Source organism: Archocentrus centrarchus, chromosome 8 (assembly GCF_007364275.1).
Source record: "Archocentrus centrarchus isolate MPI-CPG fArcCen1 chromosome 8, fArcCen1, whole genome shotgun sequence".
NCBI lineage: Eukaryota > Metazoa > Chordata > Actinopteri > Cichliformes > Cichlidae > Archocentrus > Archocentrus centrarchus.
In genome coordinates this window covers 30,063,947-30,089,923 of record NC_044353.1, presented here as the reverse complement: position 1 = coordinate 30,089,923, position 25,977 = coordinate 30,063,947, and the positions used below count along the sequence as shown (strand labels likewise).

Genomic DNA, 25,977 nt, shown 5'->3' with positions numbered 1-25,977 from the left:
ATCACTTTTTATTTATGCTGCGTGATAAAAGATGGTTTATAGTCTTCTACTTTTATTCTACATTATCCCAAAAAGATTTTATTTGAGTCAGAGAGAAAATCGACCATTGTTACCTTTATCATGTGTGAAAAATTAGCAGGTAAAGTCAGTTAGAATTTCAGTTAACCAGAAAGTGAATGTACTGAAGTTTCACTTGTGTCCTCTAGAGGTTGTAGTTGTCATATAAAAATATAAGGAAACTAATTAATTTAGAGTTCAAACAAATAGTTTATTAATGGATTGTTTAATCAAGAAAAAAAAAATCTAGGACTAGTTCCAGCTTTTCAGAAATCTGCTTTAAATTCAAACTGCAAAACTTTACGCTGTGGGGAATAAACAGGGGCTTTAAAGACTCCACCTTGAGCTCTGGAAAACTTGAAATCTGACAGGTGCTTTTCAGATTAATCAACCGTGAAAACAACTGCAAGATTCATGCTTTGATTAATGAAATAAGAATATTCTTATTATTTCTGGCAATATTATAACGAACAGGTCTTGGCACCCGTAGTTTTAAATACTAGTTAGTCATTATAAGACTGTTCATTCCTTCCTTCCTTGTTTAATGGACTTCTCCACTTGTCTAATTTGTGAAGATGGAAAATGTCACTTATAAATCAAAACAAATTATGCTATATTTATATCTAATATGTCTTTATTGTACTTAGAGATCCACTAAATGAATCCCCAATGATTTCTTGATGTTATGCTGAAACTGAGCTGAAGTAAAGAAAATAGAAAGGAGCAGATGATGCTCCTTGTGACCCTCCAAACCCCCAACACTCTCACACAAGCCCCTCTGAACAGTGATAGCTGCAGTGATTAAATTCCTGACCCTCCTGTCCCTTCAGATGGTGCGACATGATATCCCCATGTCATGTGTTGAGGGGCAGCTCTCTCATGCCACAGGGCAGATTAGTTCCTTTGGACACCATCAGCCAGAAACGTCCGGTCAATCAAGATAAATGCGGAATTTAAACAAACCTAAACGCAAGTTTAGAGGTCCAGGGTTTCACCACTTTGCTCAGTTTTCCTCTCTGGCGTGTCCCAAAGCTAACGTCAGCCTTGCCTGCAATTACCCACAAAGCCCTTATGCTGTCTGGGAAGAATGAAAAGGATTGACGTCTTTCTGGCCATCTGCCGCCCATCAATTCCTCTCCCATCCATCACTCTCTTCTGCCTCGCCCATCGCTAACTCGTTCCTGAGAGGATTAAGTGTGTTAGTATCTCTGTCTTTGTCTCATCACAGCCTCGTGTGCAATGTGTGCATTCTGCTTATGTGTCTGTTGCAACGTTTCCATCCAGTAATATCTTTGTCTGCGGGATTTTTCCACTGTCTTTAGTCACAAACACTGACGCGTGTCCCCTTTTGACTGCAAATCCTCCCACAGATTGCACAAGTTCCTTCAGCAGCAGAGAAAACACAGGCGAGGTGAGCTTACTTTAAATAAATCTCTAAGATTTTATTACATACAATATACACACAACCTGGACCTGTGACTCTGAATTAAGACTTAAGGATGTAGGGAGGCAGTTGATGAACTTCAATTTGAAATGAAAGGCAGTTCAGTGGGACAGACATTTTTACAGCAATTAATACAGTTAAATAATGAGTAAAATAACAAGTGAATTATAAACAAACAACAAAATTAAAACAGCATCTGGCCTAAAATTAATCATTTCACACACCAGACCACAACAAGAAAATACAAACCCTAGATAATATGGACAGTATTAACATCAACAGTGACTGATGTCAGAGGGAATCAGGTAAAAGAGCGCTGAGGACAGAAATGTAAAGAGTTAAAAGAAGGTAGAGAATTGTACAAAAATACTGTCTGCTGGATGTAAAGTATGTGTTGGTCTTCTTTAAACTATTTAAAGGAATAGTTCAACATTTTGAAAAATACTTGCCGTCTTGCTGAGAGTTAAATAAGAAGATCAATACGCTTAGCTGTTTCCACACATAAAAACAGCTAGACATATTCAAGTGTAGCACACAGCAGGAGAAAGTCTGCTTCAGCTTGGTTCTCACCACTGGAAAAATGTTGGTTTAAATTTGAGCAGCACCGTGGCAGAGCGTGCAGGAGGCGCCCACATCCCAAATAATTACTTGCTGTATTCTAACACAGACTTTAGAGAAGAAAGCTGACAGGTTACAGAATGTTAAATGACTGACACGACGGATAATATCCTGAAAAACTTATGTGCAGGTATCACCTGTGAAAAAAAATCTACTTTCCTTTATGATAAAGGTTATAGTTAAGGGCTTGATCAGGTGACCCTGAAGCCTCTTTTCATTTCCCACATGTTTATACACCACTGCTGCATGTCATTAAATTTTGTATACTCTCTCCCATAATACCCACCACCCACCCACTCATCTTCCATCCAGCTGCAGCTGATAGCTGCCCCTCCCTGAGCCTGGTTCTGCTGGAGTTGTCTTCCTGTTAAAAGAGAGTTTTTCCTTCCCACTGTTGCCTATTGCTTGCTCACAGGGAATCATCTGATTGTTGAGGTTTTCTCACTAATAAAGTAAGGTCTTTATCTTGCAGTACAAACTGCCTTGAGGTGACTTTTGTGATTTGGACCTATAAAAATAACGCAGAATTGAATTGAATGCTTTATTTATATGTACAGTAAATATGAAGCTCGAGCCATCAGCTTGGGGTGGGGTGGGGTGAGACTCTGCTTACTGGGACAAGGTGGAGAGGCTATCTTGGTGGTGCAAGGACAACAACTAAATTCTCAACACCACAAAAATAAGTACTACAGGAGGAGGAACAAAGTATGCATTCAGGCCCTGTTCATCAGGGGGGACTGTGTGGAGATGGTGGCCGACCAAGTTCCTGAGTGTCAGAATCAAAGATGATCTCACCTGGAGTGCTAACAGCACAGTGCTTGTGAAGAAGGCCCAACAGAGACTGTATTTTCTCAGACTCCTCAAGAAGCAGCAACTCTCTGAGAAGCTCCTGGTAGCCTTCTATCGCTGCTTTGTAGCGAGCATTTTGACGTACTGTTTGCCAGCTGCACAGCTGCAGACAGAAAAGCACTCCAGAGAGTCATCATCGCTGCTCAGAAGATCATTAGCTGCCCTCTCCCCTCACTGCAAGAACTGTATAGTTGATGCTGCCTTAAAAAAAGCCTGAAACACACTGAGAGACTCATTTTAAGAGATATAGAACTCTTAAAACAAAGAGAGTAAAAAACAGTTTTTATCCCTGAATGCTGCCTAAATCTCGGTGTGCAGTAAGCAGAGCTTTGAAAAACTGCTAAAGGAGCTGTGTAACAATTATAGGATGATTGTATGTGTGTGTGCTTAAGTGCTTGTGATTAATCTATTTATTCATCCCTCTGTATTATCATTTTATTATGCACCAAGGATTGCAAACAATTTCACTGGATTTGTGCAATGACAGCTTTTAAACTTATTACAAAAAGAAATCACATGTTAATTAATGAGATTTAATGGTGCTGGTAAATGTTTTTGTGACCTTGAAAGAGAACCAGGCCAGATGTTTCTCATTGTTAACTAACTGCTACCTGAGGCTCCACATATATTTACAGTTAAAGATGTAAGTTGAATAATTTTTTCATCACTGCAAATATTTCCTCAAAATGTCAAACTTTTCTTTCTTTCTTTCTTTTTTTAACTTCCGGACTGGAAAGCAAAGGGAACTGAGCAAAACAAATTTATGTTCGTGTGTTACAAACTTATTTGATATCAAGAGCAGACTCAGATTCTCTGGTAACATTTTAAGTTTGTTGGGTCTCAGCTGAAAATGATAAATCAAGACAGGAATGGATAAGATGAGGAGGAAAAAACCCTTTCAGCATTCAACCACAGAGCAAAAGTCTCAGGCCTGGTTTAAGGGGCCTTCCAAGGAGTATTACACTATATTCTCATCACAATATTCTAAGATCTGTGCATTAAAAAATTTGCAGTGCAGCCAGCTAGAAACCCACTCTATACCTCCACTGAAGAGTGAAGCTGAAAGTGGTTGAAACCGGCTGTAAAACGAACACAAATGGACTGTGAAGCATGTTGGTGGAAAAATCCAATCACGGTAGGTCGCATGGTGGGATGGCATGCCTCCGATCGTAAGCTGTGTCATCGCTCTCCTCGCCATCGCTTACTTCACCCAGAACCCTCTCCCTCTCCTCGTCCTCCTCAGTTTCACTCTCTCGCCTCAGTCGCTCCCGCTCCCTGTCTCTCTCTCGCTCTCGCTCTCTCTCCCTGTAGGAGCGAGGCAGTGTGGGAATCTGAGAGTGGAGAGGGACAGAAATGAGATCATGCAGCCTGCACTGACTGACCAACACACGTAAATGTAACGTGCTAAATGTTAAAGGTCTTTCCCAGGATTTGTGAAGCCAGGTCATAGTCATTGTAGTTATCGTAGTCATCACTATGACAAGTTTTCTCAGAAAACAGGATTCAAGTAATGATGTCAATATAGATAATCCCTGTGAGCCAAATGCTCAGGCTTCATATTGCTCTAAATGCTCAGTATCTGTTTTTTTTCTGCTCTTGGCTACAGCTATGACCACAAAAACCCCACCCACCTGTTGTTAAAACCCTCCGTCTGGGAGGGAGAGCCAATCAGACGAAAGATGGCTTGAAGGGAGCTAAAACAGTCTGTCTACCACAGCAATGACTGAAGGGATGCATTAAGGCATATTTTAAGATAAACAAGGATTATTTTCAATTGTGAATCATGCAAAGCTGCTCTAGTAGAGTCCAAGAATAAAACTACAGAGTTGTAAATGAATATAATAACTCCACTTTAATTTAAATTTAGCTCACACAGTCCTGACTGGCTTTTTGTCACAAATAAGATTAAGTCAGATATTTAGTGAAGTACAGGTTCTTGGGATTTTTCTAGATTTGAGAAGATATGATGGGATATAAAGTGAGAAGAATTACAAAGAAAAAAAGCTATTCAATCTTACAGCTGTCTCTGTTTTATCAGAGAAAAAACATGGACACTGACTTGTAATATTCAACATACTCTATGTTAAATAACAAGGACTGCATGATTTAGGTGTCTAACGTGTGTTCTACTGTAATCACCATTTATCTTCAAAGTAAATAAAAATACATGAAGAAGCAGTAGAAAGTAGATACCTGATTGTCATGGCTGGGCAGGGCACAATATCCCGGCTCCGTCCTGCGGAGGAGGCGTGGTGAATGAGTGCGGAAAGGCCGAGGAGAGTGGGAACAGACGGAACGTGGGGAGGGAGAACTTATGGAGCGTGGTGACGGAGATCGGACAGAACGGGATGGTGAATAAGTGAGGGAGTGGGACTGGGAGAGAATGTGACTGTGGTGGTTTTGTTTGGGTGGGCGAGGGGAACGAGGTGGCAGCTCAGGCGGTTTGAGCGGGTCGACCATGTCCATTTCCGTGAGGATTGGTGGCGGAGGGACAAACTCGAGCTCCTCCTCTTGCGGGAGCATTTGCATTTCAGCCGCATCGAGTTCGCCGAGCTCCGTCTTTGACAAGTGATCCACAATCCCGGCACCGAATGAGTCACCAACAACATTGATGGAGGTACGCATTCGGTCACTGAGTGAGCAAAGAGCATCAGTGTCAGCTAGTGAAATGAGAGCTCAATAATACCAAATATTTTAACAACCTCTCACACAAGTGTCAGTGCCCTAATATGGATTGCAGAACAGTGATTTCTTATTGCCTGCTCATCAGACACCTGACTCACAGCAGCCAGTCGACAGCGATCAGCAAACTGATGTCCTGGGTAGGCAGGCCAACAGCTGTCAGGATCAGTAGCATGGTTACCAGTCCAGCACTGGGAATACTGGCGGCTCCAACACTGGCCAGTGTGGCAGTCATACTGGAGACAAGAGATGGGAAAAAGGTATATTTAAATCACTACAATTATAAATATTTGGTTGCATAACTAATTGAGTTTCAAAAAACCCCAAAATAAAGACCACACAGTCAAGCATCCATTAAAAGATGCATTTGAACAGTGGTTTGTAGCTACAGTGTAAAGTGAAAGAGAACCACTGTAGTCACATGAAGACTGTCTTTCCCATATATGGCGACATGATCTCCCTGCACTTCAGAATGCATGAATGGATTTACCATTGCATTGATTTAAATGGCTTTAACACTTATTGGTTAAATCCTGTTATGAAGCCTCATAATGAGCAGTTTTCCAATTCGTTATCTTGATGTTTTGAAAGTGAATGTGACGATGTGATTGTGAATGCGTGAATGTGAAAAATCCCACTTTCAGAAATGAAAAGAATACAGGTTTAATGAACGTCTTCTCTGGAAACTGTCTCTGGGAAAGAGGAAGCAGAACAGACCAGTCAGTGACATCAGATATGAAACCTGTTACATCAGCGACAGCTGAGGTGGAAGTGGGTTGCAAAGTGGTTTGACGTTACATGGTGCAGGCAGGTGAAAGTAAACAAATTTGAATTTCACTAACTCATTTTGGTTCTCGATTAACCAATGCTATGCTGAATATTGAAAAATCATTATACACCTGGAATACAAGCTGATAACATATGAATGTATCTGCCTAAAAAGCTATGCTTTTCTTTGCCTTGGTCTTGGCAAATTGTAAATTTATGGCATGCAGCCAGAACCCTTGTCATAGTTTTCTGCACACTGGCCAAAAATTGTAGAATGCAAAATGATGCAAAATGCCAAAATGAATTAATAACACATGCAAAAGGTGACATGTTGTGGAAAAAATAAAATAAAATGAAATAAATTAAATCCATATGTGAAACCAGACCATTGTGAGTGAAAACTGCTGAAACACCAGAAAAGGCTGATGTGAAACCACATTTAATAATGGAACTCACCAATTCAGGCCTTCACTGCCGATTCAGCGTGTTTAGTCAGCCAAAAGACTGCCAACAGCACAATTAACTTAGAATTAAAGACTTTAAATTGCAGCAGGCGGTGAGTTTTAGTTTTACATGTTTATAATTTGACCATATTAAAAAAAATCAATCAATCAAAACCCTAATCTGTCCCAACCCCACTAAAATCTATACACGGAACAGTCCAATTTTCTGTTGCACTGAAAACCTGGGATTTACATGAGTTTATTCATATGCATTTCAAACATGTAACATTTGGCTCAAAAAGCAGTTTCTGAAAATGCAAAGCGCTCAGTTCTTCTGTCCACACACAAAAATGTTTCCTCATCTAAAACTTTAAAGGCTCTGAAAAAAAAAAAAGTGCTGCTTGTCATGGCATGTCTGCAATTAGAAAATGATCAGTTACCACATGAGGGTGCAGGCCAGCTAGTTTGGATACTGAAGCTATTCATCTGTTATTAGTTATATCTCAATTGTGTCTGACAAACTGCAGCGCTAATTCTCACCCTGCTGCGAGCGGGAGATTAAGTGGGGCAGATTTATGCAGCACATATGGATTTTATTTCAGAACAGTTTCATCACATGACACAAAAACCATACAGGACTTTCTTAAAATTAGATTTTGGAATTTGGTGGTAAACAGCCGTTGATGAAAGACACACAATAAACAACTTCAAAGTGCTGAGCGTCATTTGTAACCCGCGGCCACAACAAGCAGAGTCTGAGCCAAGCAGACTGGATCCAATGTTCTGCTTAAACCTCTGAAACAGGCGATGAATATCTCTTTACTTCCTCACTGCATTTATTTTTATACCTCATAACACAGAGTCCTAAATACATGCTAGTCATTTCAAAGTGCACCAAATCTTGTTTACACTGTACCCATTTGTGAATGCATACCGACAATCAGGGTTATGTTTTATGTCGTTGCTGCAATCACGAGGTTCAACTTATACATGCAGTTAAAAACAGCTGCACCCAAACAGTTGCGACAGCCAAGGAAAATGCTGATGTCATACCATGTGACAAATAGGGCAGTTCCTCTAATCAGTCAAATCCCACATTAAAATACACATATTTAGAAATGAAATAAATGCATTTACAGCCTGATACAAAACATGGTTTTGGTCTCTATGACTAATTCACCCATTAAAACATCTGTATGAGTGAAATTTTTGCAGGTATCTGTGCAGCCATAAAGGCAGCCTCTTAAACAAGCTTGCAGGTGCTGGCTGAAAACATCAAAGGTGGATTGACGCTGCATTCGGGGGATATTGTTTGCTTATATGCTTGTTAGGAAAGTAACAAAAAAGAACCTGTTTTGCTGCAGTTAGACTGTGATGGAGGCTACTTACAGTAAAACCGTGTAAGGTGTACCACAGTTTATGTTTACATACATACCCCCACAATTCGTATGTTTTCAGCCACAGCATGTGAGTAAATTTCGCCAGGTGCTCTTTGGTCTGGTTAAACATACGACCTTCCATCAGCCAGCACACTCAGCTGATCGTATAAACAACACACAGCTTGTCACAAGAATCTATGTTTAAGTATTATCAAACTTTTCACATCAACATCAGCACATATTTAAAATTTTATGTAAAATTAAAATAAATACATAAATTATATGAATTTGTATGCATTTCATGTTGTGTCAGTGTTTTGATTTTGGTATTTAATACAACATGTGTGTGCTGAAATAATAAATGTGAGTGTTTTTATACTGAAAACTTTGTTTAAAAGTCCATCCATCCTCTTTTAAACCACACATCCAACTAGGGTTGTGGGTGACTTAGATGACATTGATCTAGGGGTCATACACACCCTGCACAGGTCATCAGTTCGTCACGGTGCTGCAAACAGAGAGACAGGCAAGCATTCTCACTCACATTCACACCCACAGCCAATTCCAAATAATCCATTAACCTAACATGCAGGTCTTTACACAGTGGAAGGAAGTTGGAACACTTAGAGAAAACCCACGCAGGCACAGGGAAAACATGCAAACTCTACACAGAAAGGCCCCAGCTGACCGGGAGGTGCAGATCCAGGACTTTCTTGAGTGAGGCCACAGTGCTAACCACTGTACCACTGTGTGGCCTGGTTAAAAGTCCATAGTTTACATATTGAAACTATTATTATTATTCTACTAATATTATTCCTTTTTGCCAGTTCTGGTTAAATAGTAGATGAATGTTCCTTTGCTTTTGTTCTGGAAACCAGTAGCTGTCTGGGAGAGATTCTGTAAGGATAGCCTTCATAACCTTAACCTTTTGCTGAATTAATATAAGGTACAGAATGAAAACACTACACTGATCGCAGAGAGGTAATTCACTTTAAAGCAATTATACAGCTGTCTTGCTGCCTGGTAGAAAATGTCATTTACCACTGACTTAAGCATATACAGTAACTTTACATTTATTTTACTTTTGCTCTTAAAGAATGTGGTGAAAATCCAGCAGAAATAAAAAGGATGAGATGGGAATGGTGCTCGCTTTTATTACCTTCTGGAAGGTCATTGCACTTCATTATAAATAAAAAGTAAAGGAAGCAGCCAAGTAAAGAAACTATTAAGGGCTTAAGCTCTGCGCTGCCTTCTGATGATGACAACTGGGAAGTCGCTGTTACATAACACAACAGAAAAAAACATGAGGTGTTACTCCTTAGAGCCAAGCTACCATGTGGTTTACCTGACAGTGATGATCTGCCCACCGTCCAGGGTGATGTCATTCATTTGGGCAATAAAGATGGCTGCCACAGCTTCGTACAAGGCAGTGCCATCCATGTTAATGGTGGCACCTATGGGTAGCACGAAACGAGTCACACGCTTATCAATCTTCAGATTTTCCTCCAGGCAGCGGAAGGTGACTGGCAACGTCCCTGCGCTGAAAGAAGAAGAAGGCCCCACATGAGGGTGAGAGAGGAAAAAAAAAAGGTGCTGATGTACACAGAAAAGGAGCAAAGTGTCTGCTGAAGGATATAAAATAGGCAGACAGGTGGTGAAAGACATAAGTGGAGAGGTGAGGAGGAAGTCTAAGAGACAACAAAAAAAAAGGCAGGAGTAATTTGAGTCGGCTGACAGCCTCGTCCTAACAGCTGGGGTAGGCCACTGTTTCAATCCTCCAACATGTGAATTAAAGGAATTTGATTCCCAGCCCCGCTAAGCTCAGGTCATAATATAATTAGAGAAAACGTTGATAGGATTACCCATATTCACTAAAGCCTCAGTAATGTGCCAAAATAACAGTTGGTTTCAGCAGCGATGCCGAATCCCAGGCAGGCTGGGCCAAGCCAAGCCGGGCAGGATACAGTGGGGCCAGTTTGGCTGGTGACAACTAATCCGAAGGCTTAGACACTTACAACACAGAATCTGTCTGACACGGACTTGTCTATGATAGTCTGTGGTTTGGCTCTGCTGTCCTTATTTGTCTGTTCAGTTACAGAAATACAGACTTTTGCCTTCAGGCTTTTCAGATTTAACCCAACTAGCTGAAAGCGATTAGCAGGCTATGCCGATCAATCACAGCAACTACAACAGCTGTCTGAGCAATACGTGTTGTAAAAGAAATATGTGGCACACATGTGTTAACACATGCCCAAACAGAGGACTTCCAAACATACACTTCCTTCAAGCTGTCATACCTGCTAGCAGTTCCCAAAGCTGTGAGCCATGCCTGGAAGATCCCAGAGTAGAAAGTAAAAGGGCTTTTTCTGGTGATTGCAAAGAATATAGCAGGTAGGATCAAGCCCCCGTGGATCACCAGACCCACAATGACAGTCACCATGTACATGCCCAGTTGCCTGGCCACCACCTCCAGGTCACCGATAGCCGCGATCTTTCCCGCAATCAGAGAGGCAATGCCAACAGGAGAGTACCTGGACACAGAGTTCGAAGCAAATATCCCAGCAGGAATTATTTGAAAGGAACTGATTGTGGTTTATGTTCCATTACACTCTATTTTGTATACACTACATATCTGTATGTACATGAATATTCTTTTTATGCACACACAAAGGTAAAAAGAAACAATTTGGCTTAGTATAAGAACAAATGTGTGTATTAATGTGAAAAGAAAACATGATTGTACCACATTGTCCCAAGTTTGGAAAACTTTTCCATAAACTGGCTTTAACCACCAAGAGCAACTGTTATTCTAAAGCTATTTGTCATTGAACTTACCATTTCTGTCTGCTATTGGGAGCCCAGCAACCTGCCAGACCTAAATTTTTGTATTTATGATTTTTTTTTGTTTTTGTACATGACAACCGCTTAATTCCCTAATATATCTTATAAGCTTCCTCTTACCATTAACTATATTTATACATATAAAACAAATTAAAAGCAACAGCCAAACAGTAAAGCGCAATGCCGCAAAAATGGTGGCACTGTGTTCTGACAATTCTTGTGGTGACATGACTATAAATTTTATAAAGCCTTTCATAAATTAAAACCACCCTGTTTTTTTTTTTTTATGTTAGGCCAACATTTTCAACACCTCATCAATCTTTAGTCACTGTCAGATAAGTGCATTTCTCTGCAAGGGGACGCGGCACATGCTTGTATCTCCGGTTTCCAGCTTTGGACTGCAGTTGTTCTTGTTCATGAACAGACTGCAGTTATTGGGACACTTGAATTAAAGCGAGTCATAGTCTCATCACAAGGGCGACACATTCTCCCAGTTCAGCTGGCATTCACTGACAGTTGTTTGGTGCAGTATGCCTTGTATATGATTTGATAGATTTGCCCCTTGTACGATGCATGTTTTTGTATACACTGGATTCTGTGTTTGGCTTGCTCCATAAGCCCATGAGTAATCTGTTTATACTGAGAGAGTGATACGAACAATGATACAGTTCCTTTGGTGTCCAGCTGCACATGTAAAGGAGGCTTAGAGGAGCTGCAAGACAAGCATCCTGCTGTTTCTCTTCCAACCGCCTACTCTACTCCTCCTTTCCTTTCCCATCCCTGCTCTGAGTACCACTACACTCTCTTTCTCTGCGCCACTTGCCAGGGTCCTGCGAAGCGTCAAGACGTGCACTGCTCTCACGCGCATCTTTCCACATCCCTCCTGCCCGCATCTGCTTTCTGCTCTGCCGCCAAGTGGCTCCTCTGCCGTCAGTGGATCCATTACATTCTGGAGATCTTCCACCCCGGCTCCCCTGGGAGCCCACAACACTGTTCAAGGCCCCGGCTCCCGCTACTCCCCAACATACCACAGACTCCAGCATGTCCCAGGGAAATCCTCTCTCTCTTTCCATCTGTCAGTGTCCTTCACTGTCACACTTTCTCCCTCTTCCTCTTTGGTTTTTTGCTTATCAGTCTTCGCTGTCCGACCTTGTTGCTTGTTCCCACAATTTGCCTCAAGTACACAGTCACTGCCTTATCCATCACTGTCTCTGACCTTTGTATATGGTATCTGCAGAATGTCAAAGCAACGCAGACATTGGCCAACAAGAGCAAAAACAGAGGCGCACACTTTCAAACACAGACACACACACATGAACAGGGAACACAAGGCACTGACCACATGATCATGGACACCATCGTCATGATAATTTCATTGAGGATGTTGAAGAAGTCACACATGATCTTCCCGCGCTCGCCCATCCGACCCATGCAGATCCCAAAGGTGATGAAGAAGCCAATCAAACCTTGATGAAAATAACACAAAGTAGCATGTCAGTGGAAACATGCAGAGGAGTGGAACTGTGGACCTGGAAAACACAAGCCTCTTGCAATATCAACTCTGTTATCAACTCACCGAGGACATTCATGCCCCATTTGTATTCCAGTTTTTTCCTGTTCACTAATATGGGTTCGGTTTGGTTTGTTGCTGCGACTGGCACCTTTTTCAGCACCGTCTGAACCTAAAGGGAGCACAGGGCGACATTCAGATTATTTTGTGGTTTGCACTGGGGTGCTCAGATTTTGTAAGTCCTATTGTGTGTGAGCAAACAAAAGTTTTGGCAGCAGCTTGATAAACTCTGATTTGTGTTTAAAGAAAAGGCAAGAGAGAATCATAAATACAACAAAGGGAAAGAAAAGGGAGACAAAAAGGCTGGGGGGGGGGGGCTTATGAATTCATTGAATTCCTGATGAGTATGAACAAAAGAAGCAGTAAAAAAAAAGATGTAGACAGAAAAAAGAAAGAATCTTATCCTCAGCATTGCTCCCGGTTTACCAGCAGATGCCTTACTGTGCTAAATAAGGATGTGGCTTTGCAGATGTAAAGAGATTAGCAGTAGCAGGAAGACTGCTGACCCTTGCCTTGACAAACACAGACAACTACTTCTAATCATTCAAACATGCATGGCAGAAAAACAGGAGTGGACAGAAGCAGGAAGCTGTTGGATCAAGAAAACAGGAGCTGCTTCCTGAATTGTGCCTCGTCTCCCTACCATTAGTACTAACTGACCATAACAGATGTAGAATTACAATTATCTTGTTCAATGATTATGGTTTTAGTGAAGTAGCAAATGACAAAACCACATCTCAACAAATGTAAGACCGTCGTCAAATCTTGGATGGATATTATACTCTAAAAGCTACTCATTCAGCTACCTTAGCCTGTTTCTAACCAAACCTCTTTCGGTCAGTAAAAGTTGCTGTGTATGAAGTTTGGAGGACAACTAGCCTCTCTGGAGAACCACCAGTTGTTAGCAACTCTGCGCACTTCCTCCATTCTGTCAAACTGCTCAGTAATACTTTATCCAGAAAAGCTCATGTCTTCAAATGTGGCCCAGAACACAAGCAGGACTTTCCAATATGATATTTTTTGCAGATTTGTTACTAGTGAACTATTAAAATTAGGCAATGTTTACTTGTGAGCATCCATTCAAATCAAAGACAAATTTTATCTTGACAATTAAATCAATTTTAAATAATCTTACAAATAAACACAAGATGTTTATTAAATAGGATTCTTTATTTATCAATTTTTCCTCCACCTTTTCTCACCTTAAAGTTGAATAATGCAAATTTCATAACAGGACTTTACAGCCCTACCTTCAACTTTGACACAGGAAGTGGAAAGCAATACTGGTAAATATTTCAAGAAGAGCCAGAGCAATGAAACAGCAGATGTGAATGTGGAAGGTACCTGTTGAAAGCAGGCTTGCACTAGGTTCTCAGGAAAGAGGTTTCGAATCAGGTCAAGGAAGGCGTCGAGACTGCTGACTTCCTGGTTTTTCGTGGCTGAGGATGATGAGGGGCCTCCCCTCAGTTTGGGGTTCCCTGGGTGGATCCCCAACACCAGGATCACCCCGAGGACGGCAGCGATTACAGTGGTGGACATGTAGTACACCATAGCTCGGCTACCCATCCTGCCACTGGAGCGGGCGTCTAGACCAGCAAGCCCTACAAGAGACAGGCAACAGAGGACAACAGATGAACAGATTTGGCTAATTCTGGCACATTTACAGATTGCTTATTAATGTACATTGTCCCTACCAAATAAATAAATTCAAATTTAAAACAATCTGTGTGCACAGAGGAAATAAAAGTGTCTTTACCTGGAAGCTTGACCCTTGCAAGCTTCCAGGTTTCCTTGAGATTGTTTTAAAAAGAATTCATTTTTGTGCAAACTATTAAATTGTTTTTGGATAAACAGCTGGCTCTTGCTTTGACAAATTGTATGCATTAAGTACCCAAGTGCTCCTTACATTTAACTTAAACTGTTTAGCAAACAAACATACTAATGCTGAGTATTTAGTAAAATACTTTCAGAATGTAAATGTTTTGCGTGAGCAGTATGTGGTGTCAGGCTGAAAAATTAATGCAGCCATGGAAGTGACAGAACTGACAGCTCCTCGAATGGTGAGTCAGTACACATTGACTTCCATGTTAAAAAGAAATAAAAATGCTTACAGACAGGTGCAAATGACAGGTTTGGGCTGCATGTTAAATTGCCCTTTTAATGACAAATATACAGGGAGTGATTTTATATATATATATATATATATATACCTTTATTTAATTTTATTAAACCTTAAATTTAAGGGAAAGGCCACTTTTACTTGTAGTCGTATGCTGACACGGGTGGCTGTAACTGGTTAGTTGTCTTATTCCTAAATATTTCCACACTGCAATAACAACACTTACAGTTCATCGTGGAATATTTACAAGGGAAGAAATTTGCAACAGTGGCATCCTATAACAGTACCACACCTCAATTCAGTCATAAATGTTTGCAAAGGCAAACTGCGCGGCTACTGCAGTTTTATTTAAATATATATATATATGTATATATATATATATATATATATATATATATATATATATATATATATATTATTATTATTATTATTATTAAAGGGCAGTAGTAAAGTTGGAAAAGCTGCCAATCACATGATGCTGTTTTGCTCCTTTTGCCATTCATGCACCTTTGGCAAATGCAATGCTTCTTTATTTTTTGTGCTCAAAAACACCACTGCAGCACATTCACAGACAAAGCCTAGTCCTGGGTGCGCAATTAATTTTCCCCAGTGAGGCCACATGAAAAACTGGGACTGTTGTAGAGGGCTGCACTAATAAGCTTATAAAGAGATGAAATTAACAGTGAGCAGAATTGAGTTCAACTTATTGGCGCGGCCCTCAAAAAAAGTCCCAGTTTCTTATGCGGCCCCTTGGGAAAATTAAGCTCCCACCCCACAAATACAAATACACAACAGTGGCAGTAGAGAATACAAGTTTTACAGTTTTATTAATAGTTTTATTAATATTTATGTGCACTACCAAGATGTTGGATTGTTAAATTGATGTTTGTGGGGCTGTTCTGATTTTCTGATTTGGAAATCTAACTTGAGTTGGAAACTCAGAAATTCCAAATTCCAACCTCAAATGGAACGCACCATAAGAGGTGTGACTCAGTACTTTTGTCCATATAGTGTATGGATAAAAGTACTGAGTCACACCTCCTATGGTGCGTTCCATAAGAGGGGTGCGTCAGTACTTTTGTCCATATAGTGTATGTCTTGGATGCACCTTCTTAACCAAACTTGATTGAGTTATTTGCTAGTCTTAACGTCTAACAGGACTCCACCCTTTCAAATATGGACTGAGGCTTAAAACCCGTAATGACGACATCAACCTCTTTCATAAATTCTGTCATTTATAAAACAAATTTCACGTGTTCCCAGGTTCCTGTAAACTGCATGAGCTACAGATGCAGTTTAGGAGCATTAATCCTGTTGATGTTAAACTTCTCTACAGTTAACATGTTAACACGTATGTTTAGTTTATTACAGTTAATGTTCAGCCCCTAAGCATCATTCTCAAATAGCTGTTGGTTCCAGGAGTACAAAGTTTTAATTTTAAAATACTAAAATAAACAACCAGATTTGGAATCACTGGGATTCATCCTCTGGGGGCAATGAATGTGTGGCCCAAAGGACATTTTAGAGAATCCACATCACGTGTATCGAACAATCATCCATTATAGTGTAAACACAGAATCAGTTACTTTTTAACTTCCCTATAAACAATATAACACTAAATATAACTGGCACACCTGTGATAAGGCTGGAGATGATGAGAGGCAGGATGAGCATCTTCAGCATCCTCATGAGGATTTCTCCAGGAAAGGAAACCATCGTGAGGGCGGCACTGTCCGACACCTGCAGGTACCGCAGCGTCATCCCGAAAACTGCTCCCATGACAACACCTGAGAAGAGGAAAAAAAATTTAATTATGAAGTTTTGTTCTTGCACAGCAGTTGTTTAGCTAATTATGTCTACATTAATTTCTCAAACCATTAAAAAGACATACAATGTCTCCATGCCTCAAGGAGTCCTTTAATAGTACAGGGTATTGTTTCAGATTCCAGACAAGCTGAAAAGCATGTCTAAACACTTCCTTATGTGCACATTTAGCTAAAAATACAATAAATATGGCACAAATATGTAAAACTCAGTAGTAATATTAGTCATGTCAGAAATGACCCTCACCAGTTTGTAACCTTTCGGCAGACTCATTACCCTTTTTGTGAGGGCCCCTAACACAGTGTTTAACATCTAAGATGTAAGAGATCTCTGACTGATGAGAGCCATCTACCGTAATGTAAACGAGTTCATATCAAGGTTTAAATCTAAGTGACAAATTACAGACAAAAATAACACACTTCTTAACTCTGCTGGGCTTTTTTGACAAAGCACACAGCTGTGGAGAAACATACCAAAGTGTTTACAGTGGCAGAGCAAAGACGACAACAAGCCCAAGATGTCTTGTGGGAAAACAATCCTGGAGTATTTACATCTAGGTTTGCGTGTGGTAATTTTTTTTTTAACAATAAAACTAACCTCAAATGTAACTCTAGTCATTCAGTAAAACGTGGGAATTTGGAGTGTTGAACTATGTGCAAAAAAGGAAAAAAGACTGTTATTTCTTGCCCTCATCAGGGCATAGCCCGAACTTTTCTTTCATGCATACCCATAACAGTAAGTCCCAGCAGCAGGTTGTGTGTGTTGCGGCTGCAGTGGCCGGCGTCTTTATATGCCATCTCTGTGTTGTCATCTTGCTGATTTTCTTCTTTCTCCTTCTCCTTGTTTGTGTTGGACTGGTTGGCTGTCGGTTGGTTTGTCATCCTGTCTATGAAGACAGTGGGAAAGGTGGGTTTTAGAAATGGGTGACCGCATGCTTTGGAAAGCTTTGGAAAACAATCTGCAGCATCTCATAGCATTGCTGATTAGCTCAGACTATAAATGCTGTTTTCTGCAGTAAGGTTTGGATTGTTCTTTCCCTTTGACTAGTGAGACTTCACACTTTACCAGTGGAGGTGGCTGACCCTGTTTTTTGTTGGGGATTAGTGAAAACCAGAAGCACCTAAGGCTCACACAACAGGAATGTCCTGAGAATATTTGGTTTAGGTTCTAAATGGAGGTAAAGACGCATAACTGCAGGCAATCCAAACACAGCAGGCGATGCCTAAACAGGACATGAAGAAACAACTCAAGAGATGTAATCTGTGCATCCTCCTTTAAATGGAAAACGATTAAACTGCCAGACTCTAAATACAACACAATACAGAGATTTAGCTGATTAGTGAGGTAAAGTGAGGCAAAGGATGACCCCACTGGAAGTATTAGGATGTGGCCCCTGGCTATATTACATGCTCTGAAGGCCGATGCACACTGAAGTGTACAAAACAATACACAAAGAACAATTATTTAGTTATGTGCAATATTATCACATGTGCATCATAGACACATATACATCACAGCTGTTGTTGGCAAGTATTAAGTCATTAAAGTATTTGGTAAAATACATTTCTGATGGTGCTGATGAAAAGCAAAAAACAAAATTATAATAATTTACCGTATGAAGGACAAATGTGACTATGTGACACTTTTCAAGGCATTTTATGACTAATTGGGGTACACTGTGTGGGAAACTTGAATGTATACGCAAATTTTCCGCCAATCCACTGAAAGTCTGACCTATCAGTGTTGCAAACAAAAGAAAGCCGGGTCATCACAGCTCTCCGCTTATTTCCCACCTGTAACGTGAATTCTGTTGATCTATTTGAGCAGGCCTTGGCTCCATGCTGAGCAAACAATTCACTGAAAAGTAATCTTGACCCCATCAGCTATCATCTGATGACACTTCATCATTTTATTAGCGTTCTTTAAATTCATTTGCACTGGTAAACAATGACCAGCAAATAAAGCAAGACATCTTAAATCAGATATCCATTATCAGCTATTTGGACTTCCTGGAATCACCAGAAGCCCAGAAGTACCATAAGTTGCCCCAAGAGGCAAAGTCAGCTGACTAGCCAGCAGGTTCCCAGACACATCAAATATTTTGCTGGATAAATGACAGTTTTATCTACCGCTGTTGCTAACAAGAAAGCAGGAGGATCACCAAAGTCAATAACCTGTGAGGCCTGTCATCATAGGTGATACCATTACCCTAACCCTGGATTTTGGAGAAGGGCAAAACTGATTTTTTTGGGGGGGTGAGAAAATGTTAATAGTTTTAGATGTTTGTCAGTTAGAATGATTATTTTCTCTTTCTTCTTGATTGCGAGAAGATTGTGAGAAGATTAATAGAAAGAAAATCGCCCACAGGTGGAGTTAGGGTTAGGGTTGGGGTAGTCACAGATGATGACATGACATCTCTAGTTCACAAAGACTCATCCTTTGGGGACTGTGAATGCCTGTAGAAACTTAATGGCATAGCATCCAGCAGGTATTTAAGACTACCACATGGATAGCACTGTTTAAAAAAGTAACGTGATAATGTGAAATCCAAATGTGCTGTTTCTGTGATTGCAAATCAGAAAGACAGTAATTCAGCTAAATGTAGAAGACATATATGTATATTTATCTGAAAACAAAATAAATGTCCCTGCCATTTAATATGTTTTCACCATTTTGAACAGTTACATTAAAGCCAATTTTTCGAAAAACACATGCCAACCAGTAATCCTCATTTATCTGAGCTCCTGTGCATTTCAAAGGTCCCTCTAAAGCAGAGTCCGCTCCATCAAAACGGTCACTGAGGCAGAAAGTGTCTGCTGTCCAATAACACTACACGTTTCGAGACCCCAGCATCACCGTCACTCAACATTAATCGTATATAAACACATCTGGAGAGCTGTGCAGTCATGCCAAATCCCTGTTACAAGTATGAGTGTCACATTTACAAACAGTCTGACTCAGTGAGACAATTGCAATCAGACATGATTATAATCCATCAATTTAGCAGATGGCAGCAGCAGTACGCACACAGTCGTATACATTCACCAAAAGCACAGTGAACAAGGGGGAGCGCGAAAAATGTTACCTACTGGTTCCCCTCCACGCTCTCACCTCCTGCTCCCTCTGGCCATATCTCTGCCTCTTTCTAGTCTGCAGCAGTCACTGGCCCAAGCACAATTTTGGATTTCCAGTATTATCAGAGATATAATCCTCGGTGAATGGAGTACTGAGGAGAGGAGGGGGAGGGGGTTCCTCTTAATAGTCTTCACAAATCCTCTTTTCAATCCTTATGTCATTCTTAGCATGAACATTGTAATGTCAGCTGACGACATGCAATTTGGTTATTTATATATATACACAGACAAATGCGAATAAGAGAAAGTCTTTTCCTCTTATTTTCTTCAGCGTTCAGGACACTTGGCCCCTCCATGTGTGGATTTAAATGACCACAGCAGGCGAATAACATCAAACCAAAAACTGAAAATGAATGAGTAAAGTCACTACTGTTTTTACAGACCAATGTAAACTCCAGTTGTATGTGAAAAAGACTAATACTGTGAGAATATGGATATCTCTGATCCTCTACAGTAGTGAAGCCTGGATATTAAACCTTGGTTTCTTGATAGAGGCCTTGAAAAAAACCAAAAACAAAGCAACAGCATGTGCTCTGAGATGAGAGCGGCAGTGAGGAGTATAAGCTGCAAAGACATCCTCAAGGGCCTGATGCTGTTCTGTAAATTTGTCTTCCTTTCCCAACACAGAGATTACTTTCCTGCTCCAGGAAATGTCAGTGCTGCCTCGAGACAAAATGTAGCTGGCCTCTAGGAACTAGCTGTAGTTGGGCTGACCTACTGGCTCTGTTAAACAGAGGAAAACAGAAACTGTTTACAGTGTTGCAAGATTGAATTTGACTCCTCAAGTTTCTAAAATCTTGCCTGGAAAGCCCAACACAGAATACAAAGCAAAAGCCGTGCAAAGCATGATATGCCTGTTACATCATGTTACAGCTTAGCATCCCAAATAAAATGCAGCAATTCAAGTCAGTGGATTCAGTTTGGCCAGTCAGCTTACACTAAATCCAGGATTTAAGAACAACATGACACAGGTATTACTACTCTGCCAGGTAGGCTGCAGCCAAGGAGGCATATTCCTTTGAAGACGGAATGCTTTTAAATCTTTGCAAGAGCTCTGGAAACACATGTTAGTGGTGAGCACAGCGGTAAAAGAATAGGAACTTCAAAGTGAGCGGAGCCAAGAGCAAAAAGAAAAAAAGAAGTACTAAACCCTGTTGGTACAGTAGTGATAGCACTGCTGTTTACATGCCCTCTGTGCCAAATACAGACACAGGACAGAAAGCCTCCCACAGTGACTTTCAGAGTAATGGCAATTGAATAAACATGAGGTTCTTCAGTGTAAACACTGTGGCCATCCGTCTGATGTGTGCTGACCTGTGCAGCGCGTGACAACCATCACAATCAGTCTTCACATGCAGTCATGCACTTACGACACACCGTCTTAATCGTCATGGCTTCCAGGGCGACGTGTCACGATGCTGGAATGAGTCAGTCTCCCCAAAGAGGAGGCTTTGATTACTGTGAGCCCAAGCAGCTCTAGATAAAAGGTGCACATACAATTCAAGGCAGACATGAGAGAACTACCTCAGTTCATCTGTCGCAGACTCATCAACCCCCCTCCTCTTATCTACCCATAGTATTCCATATTAATAATCCAACCAGTTGATCATAGGCATTGAAACAAGAGATCAAACAGATGTGGATGTTCTTAACAGAAGAATTTACACTTAGGCAACTTATTTGATAATCAATAATCAATTTGGTCCTTTTACAGGATAAAGTTATTGCAGTTACACTACATATTGTTGTAAACATTTGTTTTTTAAATGAATAAACACATGAAAATGGCACCGTAGGTTCCATGCAGTTTTTATATACACTGTGGGTTGATGGGGAACTAACATGCACTGTAAGAGAACTTCTGCATCTAGATGGGATTATTTTCTGATGGCATGTAAACCAATCAATGGCACTGATTCCCCACTAAATCACCTGTTTCACTACTGCTTTCTACACAGAGTGAATTCCCATCAAATGCTGTATTTGACCAAAATCAATGTCTTTTTTTTTTTTATCAAGGTAAGAGTTCATTTTCACAAACACAACAACAAACTGTGTTTTCAAGTATAGATTCTATGACTCCATGTGTGTATGTTACACACTGTATTTTACTGGTTAGGGAACTGTGTGTGTGTGTGTGTGTGTGTGTTTGTAACTGCGGGTGTATACGGGTGTGTCAGGGGATTATTTCCAATGGTTGATTGTTTGGTGTGAGCCTTGCAAAGGGATCGAGATATAATCCCCATCCCGCCCCTCCACCACCCTCGTTCAGCAGAGGGAGATGAGGCCACTGCACCAATGCAATGCAGCACCACAATAAACTATATGATACGCTGCAATCACATAAGTAATAAATGTGGAAATTTGGGTGTGCTAGCCTATTAGCACTAGTTCTGCGTATGTCAGTGCACAGATTGCAGATATTTTAAGCTAATAAATATTTAACTCATCATTTGACCTCTTCTTTCTTCTTTCCCTTTGTAATAACAGGTTCTGGGATTTTCCTGCATTCCACAAAGGAAAATCACCAGGAGCTGTAATAAAATACTTGTTAAGTGGGCTTTCATTTAGTCAAGTATATGAAACATTTTCATTTATCAAATGGCCAGAAAAAAACAGGAAAATTCACAGATTTATGTAAGTAAGGTAATTTTTTATCTATATGACCTTGTGTGTTTCAACTGAATACAATTGAATTCACTTTTCTTTCATAGCACCAGTTTATAACAATGGTTGTCTCAAGGCAGTACTTGGCGATGGTGGGGATGAAGAACACCCTTTTAATACTAAGAAACTAAGAAACCTGGGGCACAACCAGCCTCAACCACCTCCCAGAGGCCTATTCTGAGCCTGGAAAAACCTTGAAAGTCATGTAAAACAAACTTTAAATTGAAAATATGTCATTTATCTTGTAAAATATGAGCTGCAATCCTCACAAATTACATTTCTTTTTAGCTCGTCTCAGTTAAAATTGTTGTAAGATAAAAGTGAATGCATTCAGGAAGGAGACAGACGCTCATATTCTAGATATCAGCGATGACAGATACACAGCACCAGTGTCCGAGCACTTCAAAGCAGAGCCGTACCAAACTCCTTCAGCATATGTGCAACTGCCTTCAAATACATGCCTGGTGTATGACTTTACCAGATCGCAACAGCAGTGGGGTTACAGTCAGTGAAGGTCAGTGTCGACCACATCAGGTGTGCACAAGCATGTGAGCACACGTGGGTCAAGATGCCTTCTCTCGAATGTGTGGCAGTGAATAACAAGGAAATTCTCAATGCTTGATAATCAGACTCAGCACCTGATTTGGATTTGATCAGTGCTGTCCAATCCATTTCCTTTTAATGCAGAAACATATCTCAGTTAAAGCAGGTTTAAGATCACTGGTAGAATTTTATTAGGTACGTCAGATAGGCTCCAGATAACATTTCAGAAGTGTGCTGTACTTAAACCAGACATCAATGGTGCGTTTCATCTTTGTCTGCAAAGATTAATGAATGATATTTTAGATTAAAGAGAAAAGATATTTTGAAGATGTTCAAAATATTCAAAATAAGATGTTCAGATGTTCATTTATGTCTCAAATAGTTATATACAGTAACATGAAGAAAATCCCAACATCTAAGAAGATGTAACCAAGAAATGTGCTTTTTTTGTTTTGCTTTTTGCCAAGATGTGAGAATCAGTAGAGTGTAAATGAGAGAAAAGACTTGAGTTTTTGTGTGCATGTGTGTGCGTGAACACATGTCAAAGAGACAGACACTCCCCTCCCCTCCCCTCTCTCTCTCTCTCTCGGATGATAATCTGACTGCATTAATCTGTTGTTTGAACTCCTTAAGCACAGACTGTCTATCACATCTGCTCTCTTCACCCTTGCAAAGCTCTGCAGTTTATAAACTCTCTTTTTCTCCTCTCGCTCTCCTTCTTTCTCCTGTGTTTTCTTTTCTTTTTTTTTTTTTTTTGCTCTGTCACCACAATTTCTTTATCGCTCCTCACTCCAGCAGGACTGAATTTAACACAGCTCTTTCCCTTCGTACAGTAAATCCATCTCCTCATTTGGCTGCCAGACGTTTTGGAAACTTCTCATTCCAGCTTTGAATCTCTCAGATCGCACTCTGATCCTTCTCCCTCTTATTGTATCTGATAAAATATTACAGGGCCCACATGATGAAAAATTGAAAATCACCAAAACCGAGCTCTTTAATCTAAAATATCATTCATTAATCTTTGCAGACAAAGATGAAACGCACCATTGATGTCTCTGAGGCACTGACACATTCTGGGAAATAAACACCCAATAATCACAAATGCCAAAAAACAAACAAAAAAACCCAAAAAAAAAACGCCACTGAATGTTTCAAATGATGCAAATTTACTGCATGTATGAGCTGTGAATGAGTGGAGTAGAAAAGGGGGCGCCAGGCTTACCTGCTGTGTGTTGCTGTCTCCCATCCGACGAGAGCGAGGCATCGGGAGAGACACGAAGAGAGGAGATGTGGAGATGATGATGAAGAAGAAGAAGAAGAAGAGGGGATGGGAGGCGAAGTCACAGTCTTTGCGTCATCTGAGGAAATTTACAGATTAATACAACAGCTTGATGCTCTGAGCCCCTCTCCTCCCCCACCTCACCCTACTGCATCTCACCCTCACTCTCCTCTCCTCCCTCTCTTCCTTCACTCAGCCTCATTGACTGTATCTATCACAAGCTTCTTTTATAGCTCTTTAGTTACATTTTGGGGGAAAGTAAAGGATAAGTAGCAATTTGCAGTGATAATGATCACAAGCAAGATGGAAGAAAGATATGAAAAACAGTTTTAATGTGATTAAGGAAAAAACTCTCCAAGGAAGGAGTTTGGGACTTGGAGCTTGTCAGCATACATGGGTGGGGGTGGGGGTGGGGGCATGCTTATCCTCCCTTCCACAGGAGGGTGCTATGACTCTTCACTGAGTGCAAGAAACCTGCTCAGTAGCTTCCCCCTAAGGGATACATTGACAGATATCAGTGTCAGTCGGTGAGGCCTCAAAGTGCGTGGGGGCCGAAGGGTGGAGCTGCTACATACTGCACATACAAGGGTCAGGCTTTTTCCATGAACCGTGACACTTTATCAATACGCAGAGTTAGAAATAAACTGATAAAGAAGATGAGGAGTTTCAGGTTTGTCATACCAGAGCCCTACATCGTAAAGACTTGAGGCCTGGAGGCTTTATGAGGGGGAGGGAAGGACTGATTTATGAGTGTAGCATCTCAACTGCTATACAATTATATGATGTTGACTTTGCATAAATTAATGAGAAAGTATTTTGTGTGGTATGAAGCCTGCACACCCCTTTTCTGGCTAGCATGGCAGATGCATGAAACTGGAGTTAAACAAGATTACCTTAAACATGCAGGACTAAAAAAGGTCATTTTATAAATTGGTGCATATTAAAATAGCATCCCTGATATCACTAATAGATCTGGACCATGGACTGCTGAGCAGATGTGACTTGTTGAGTCCATTCTAATTTTAGCTTAACAGACAACACTTTTATCAAATATTTAGGTCAGTAAGACGTTCATTATGTGAGGGATTTTGGTACTTTACAGCTTAAGGTTAAACTTTAAGTGTCCATTTAAATATACAGAAGAGCAATATTAATATAAGAACAATACTTTGCATTTATACAGTGCTTTGTATAAATGCTTTATGCAGTTTTATGCAAAAGATAAAGAAAAATAAGGGCTTTTAAGGTGCTTTTATTCTAAATCACTAAAATTTCACTCACCAAACCTGGAGCACAGACTTCTCAGATGGGCTGTATTGCACAGCAGTTGTTGGATAATTCCAATGAAGATGATCTAAAAGATACAAATGCAGCAAACACAGTCAAGTGGTCCAGTTCAGTGAATTGAAATATTGCAGGTGAGCTCTAGAAGACAGCTATCAGCCAGGGCCGGTCATATTGGCACACGTGTCAATCAAAGCAGCCACATCCTGAAACTTATACCTTAATGGTATGCTCCAAATAATGTTTCCAACGCACCATGAATGTGCTTTTTTATGGTGCAAAGTTGAACACTGATGAGGGTTGGCTCACTAATGGAGTCAGTCTCAGTTGGTCATTAGACGAACTGCACTGGCTTCATTTTTCTGCCCAAGAGGTTTTCATGTAGAATATTTGTTATCTTCTCTGATAAGGACATATCTTGATTATTACATAAATTATACATCATTATTTAATTATACATTACATCTACTCATAAC

At 40.4% G+C, this 25,977-nt stretch overlaps 1 protein-coding gene across 2 annotated transcripts; it reads right to left on the bottom strand.

Annotated features, from left to right (window-relative positions):
• Positions 1-1,519: 1,519 nt before the first annotated feature.
• slc1a9 (solute carrier family 1 member 9) lies at positions 1,520-24,297 on the bottom strand. Of its 2 annotated transcripts, none has more exons than XM_030735282.1 (11): positions 24,161-24,297; positions 17,322-17,480; positions 16,405-16,557; positions 13,996-14,252; positions 12,658-12,763; positions 12,421-12,547; positions 10,538-10,771; positions 9,586-9,780; positions 5,752-5,886; positions 5,162-5,600; positions 1,520-4,299 (listed from the first exon to the last, which is right to left on the bottom strand). In XM_030735282.1, the coding sequence occupies exons 2-11, from the start codon at positions 17,473-17,475 to the stop codon at positions 4,099-4,101; spliced, it is 2,001 nt and encodes a 666-aa protein (XP_030591142.1). In that variant the 5' UTR covers positions 17,476-17,480; positions 24,161-24,297; the 3' UTR covers positions 1,520-4,098. The 2 variants fall into 2 exon arrangements, with proteins under 2 accessions (XP_030591142.1, XP_030591143.1); XM_030735283.1 differs by having other exon boundaries at positions 5,162-5,204.
• Between the last annotated feature and the right edge of the window lie 1,680 nt (positions 24,298-25,977).

Bases quoted from the DNA above. Each gene is read 5' to 3' on its own strand.
- slc1a9 (XM_030735282.1), bottom strand. From the start codon at position 17,475: ATGACAAACCAACCGACAGCCAACCAGTCCAACACAAACAAGGAGAAG. The intron at 12,764-13,995 runs GTACCTTCCACA...TGCTCCCTTTAG, and splicing joins TGCAAGCCTGCTTTCAACAG to GTTCAGACGGTGCTGAAAAA. The intron at 9,781-10,537 runs GTATGACAGCTT...TTCTTCTTTCAG, and splicing joins GCTTTGGGAACTGCTAGCAG to CGCAGGGACGTTGCCAGTCA.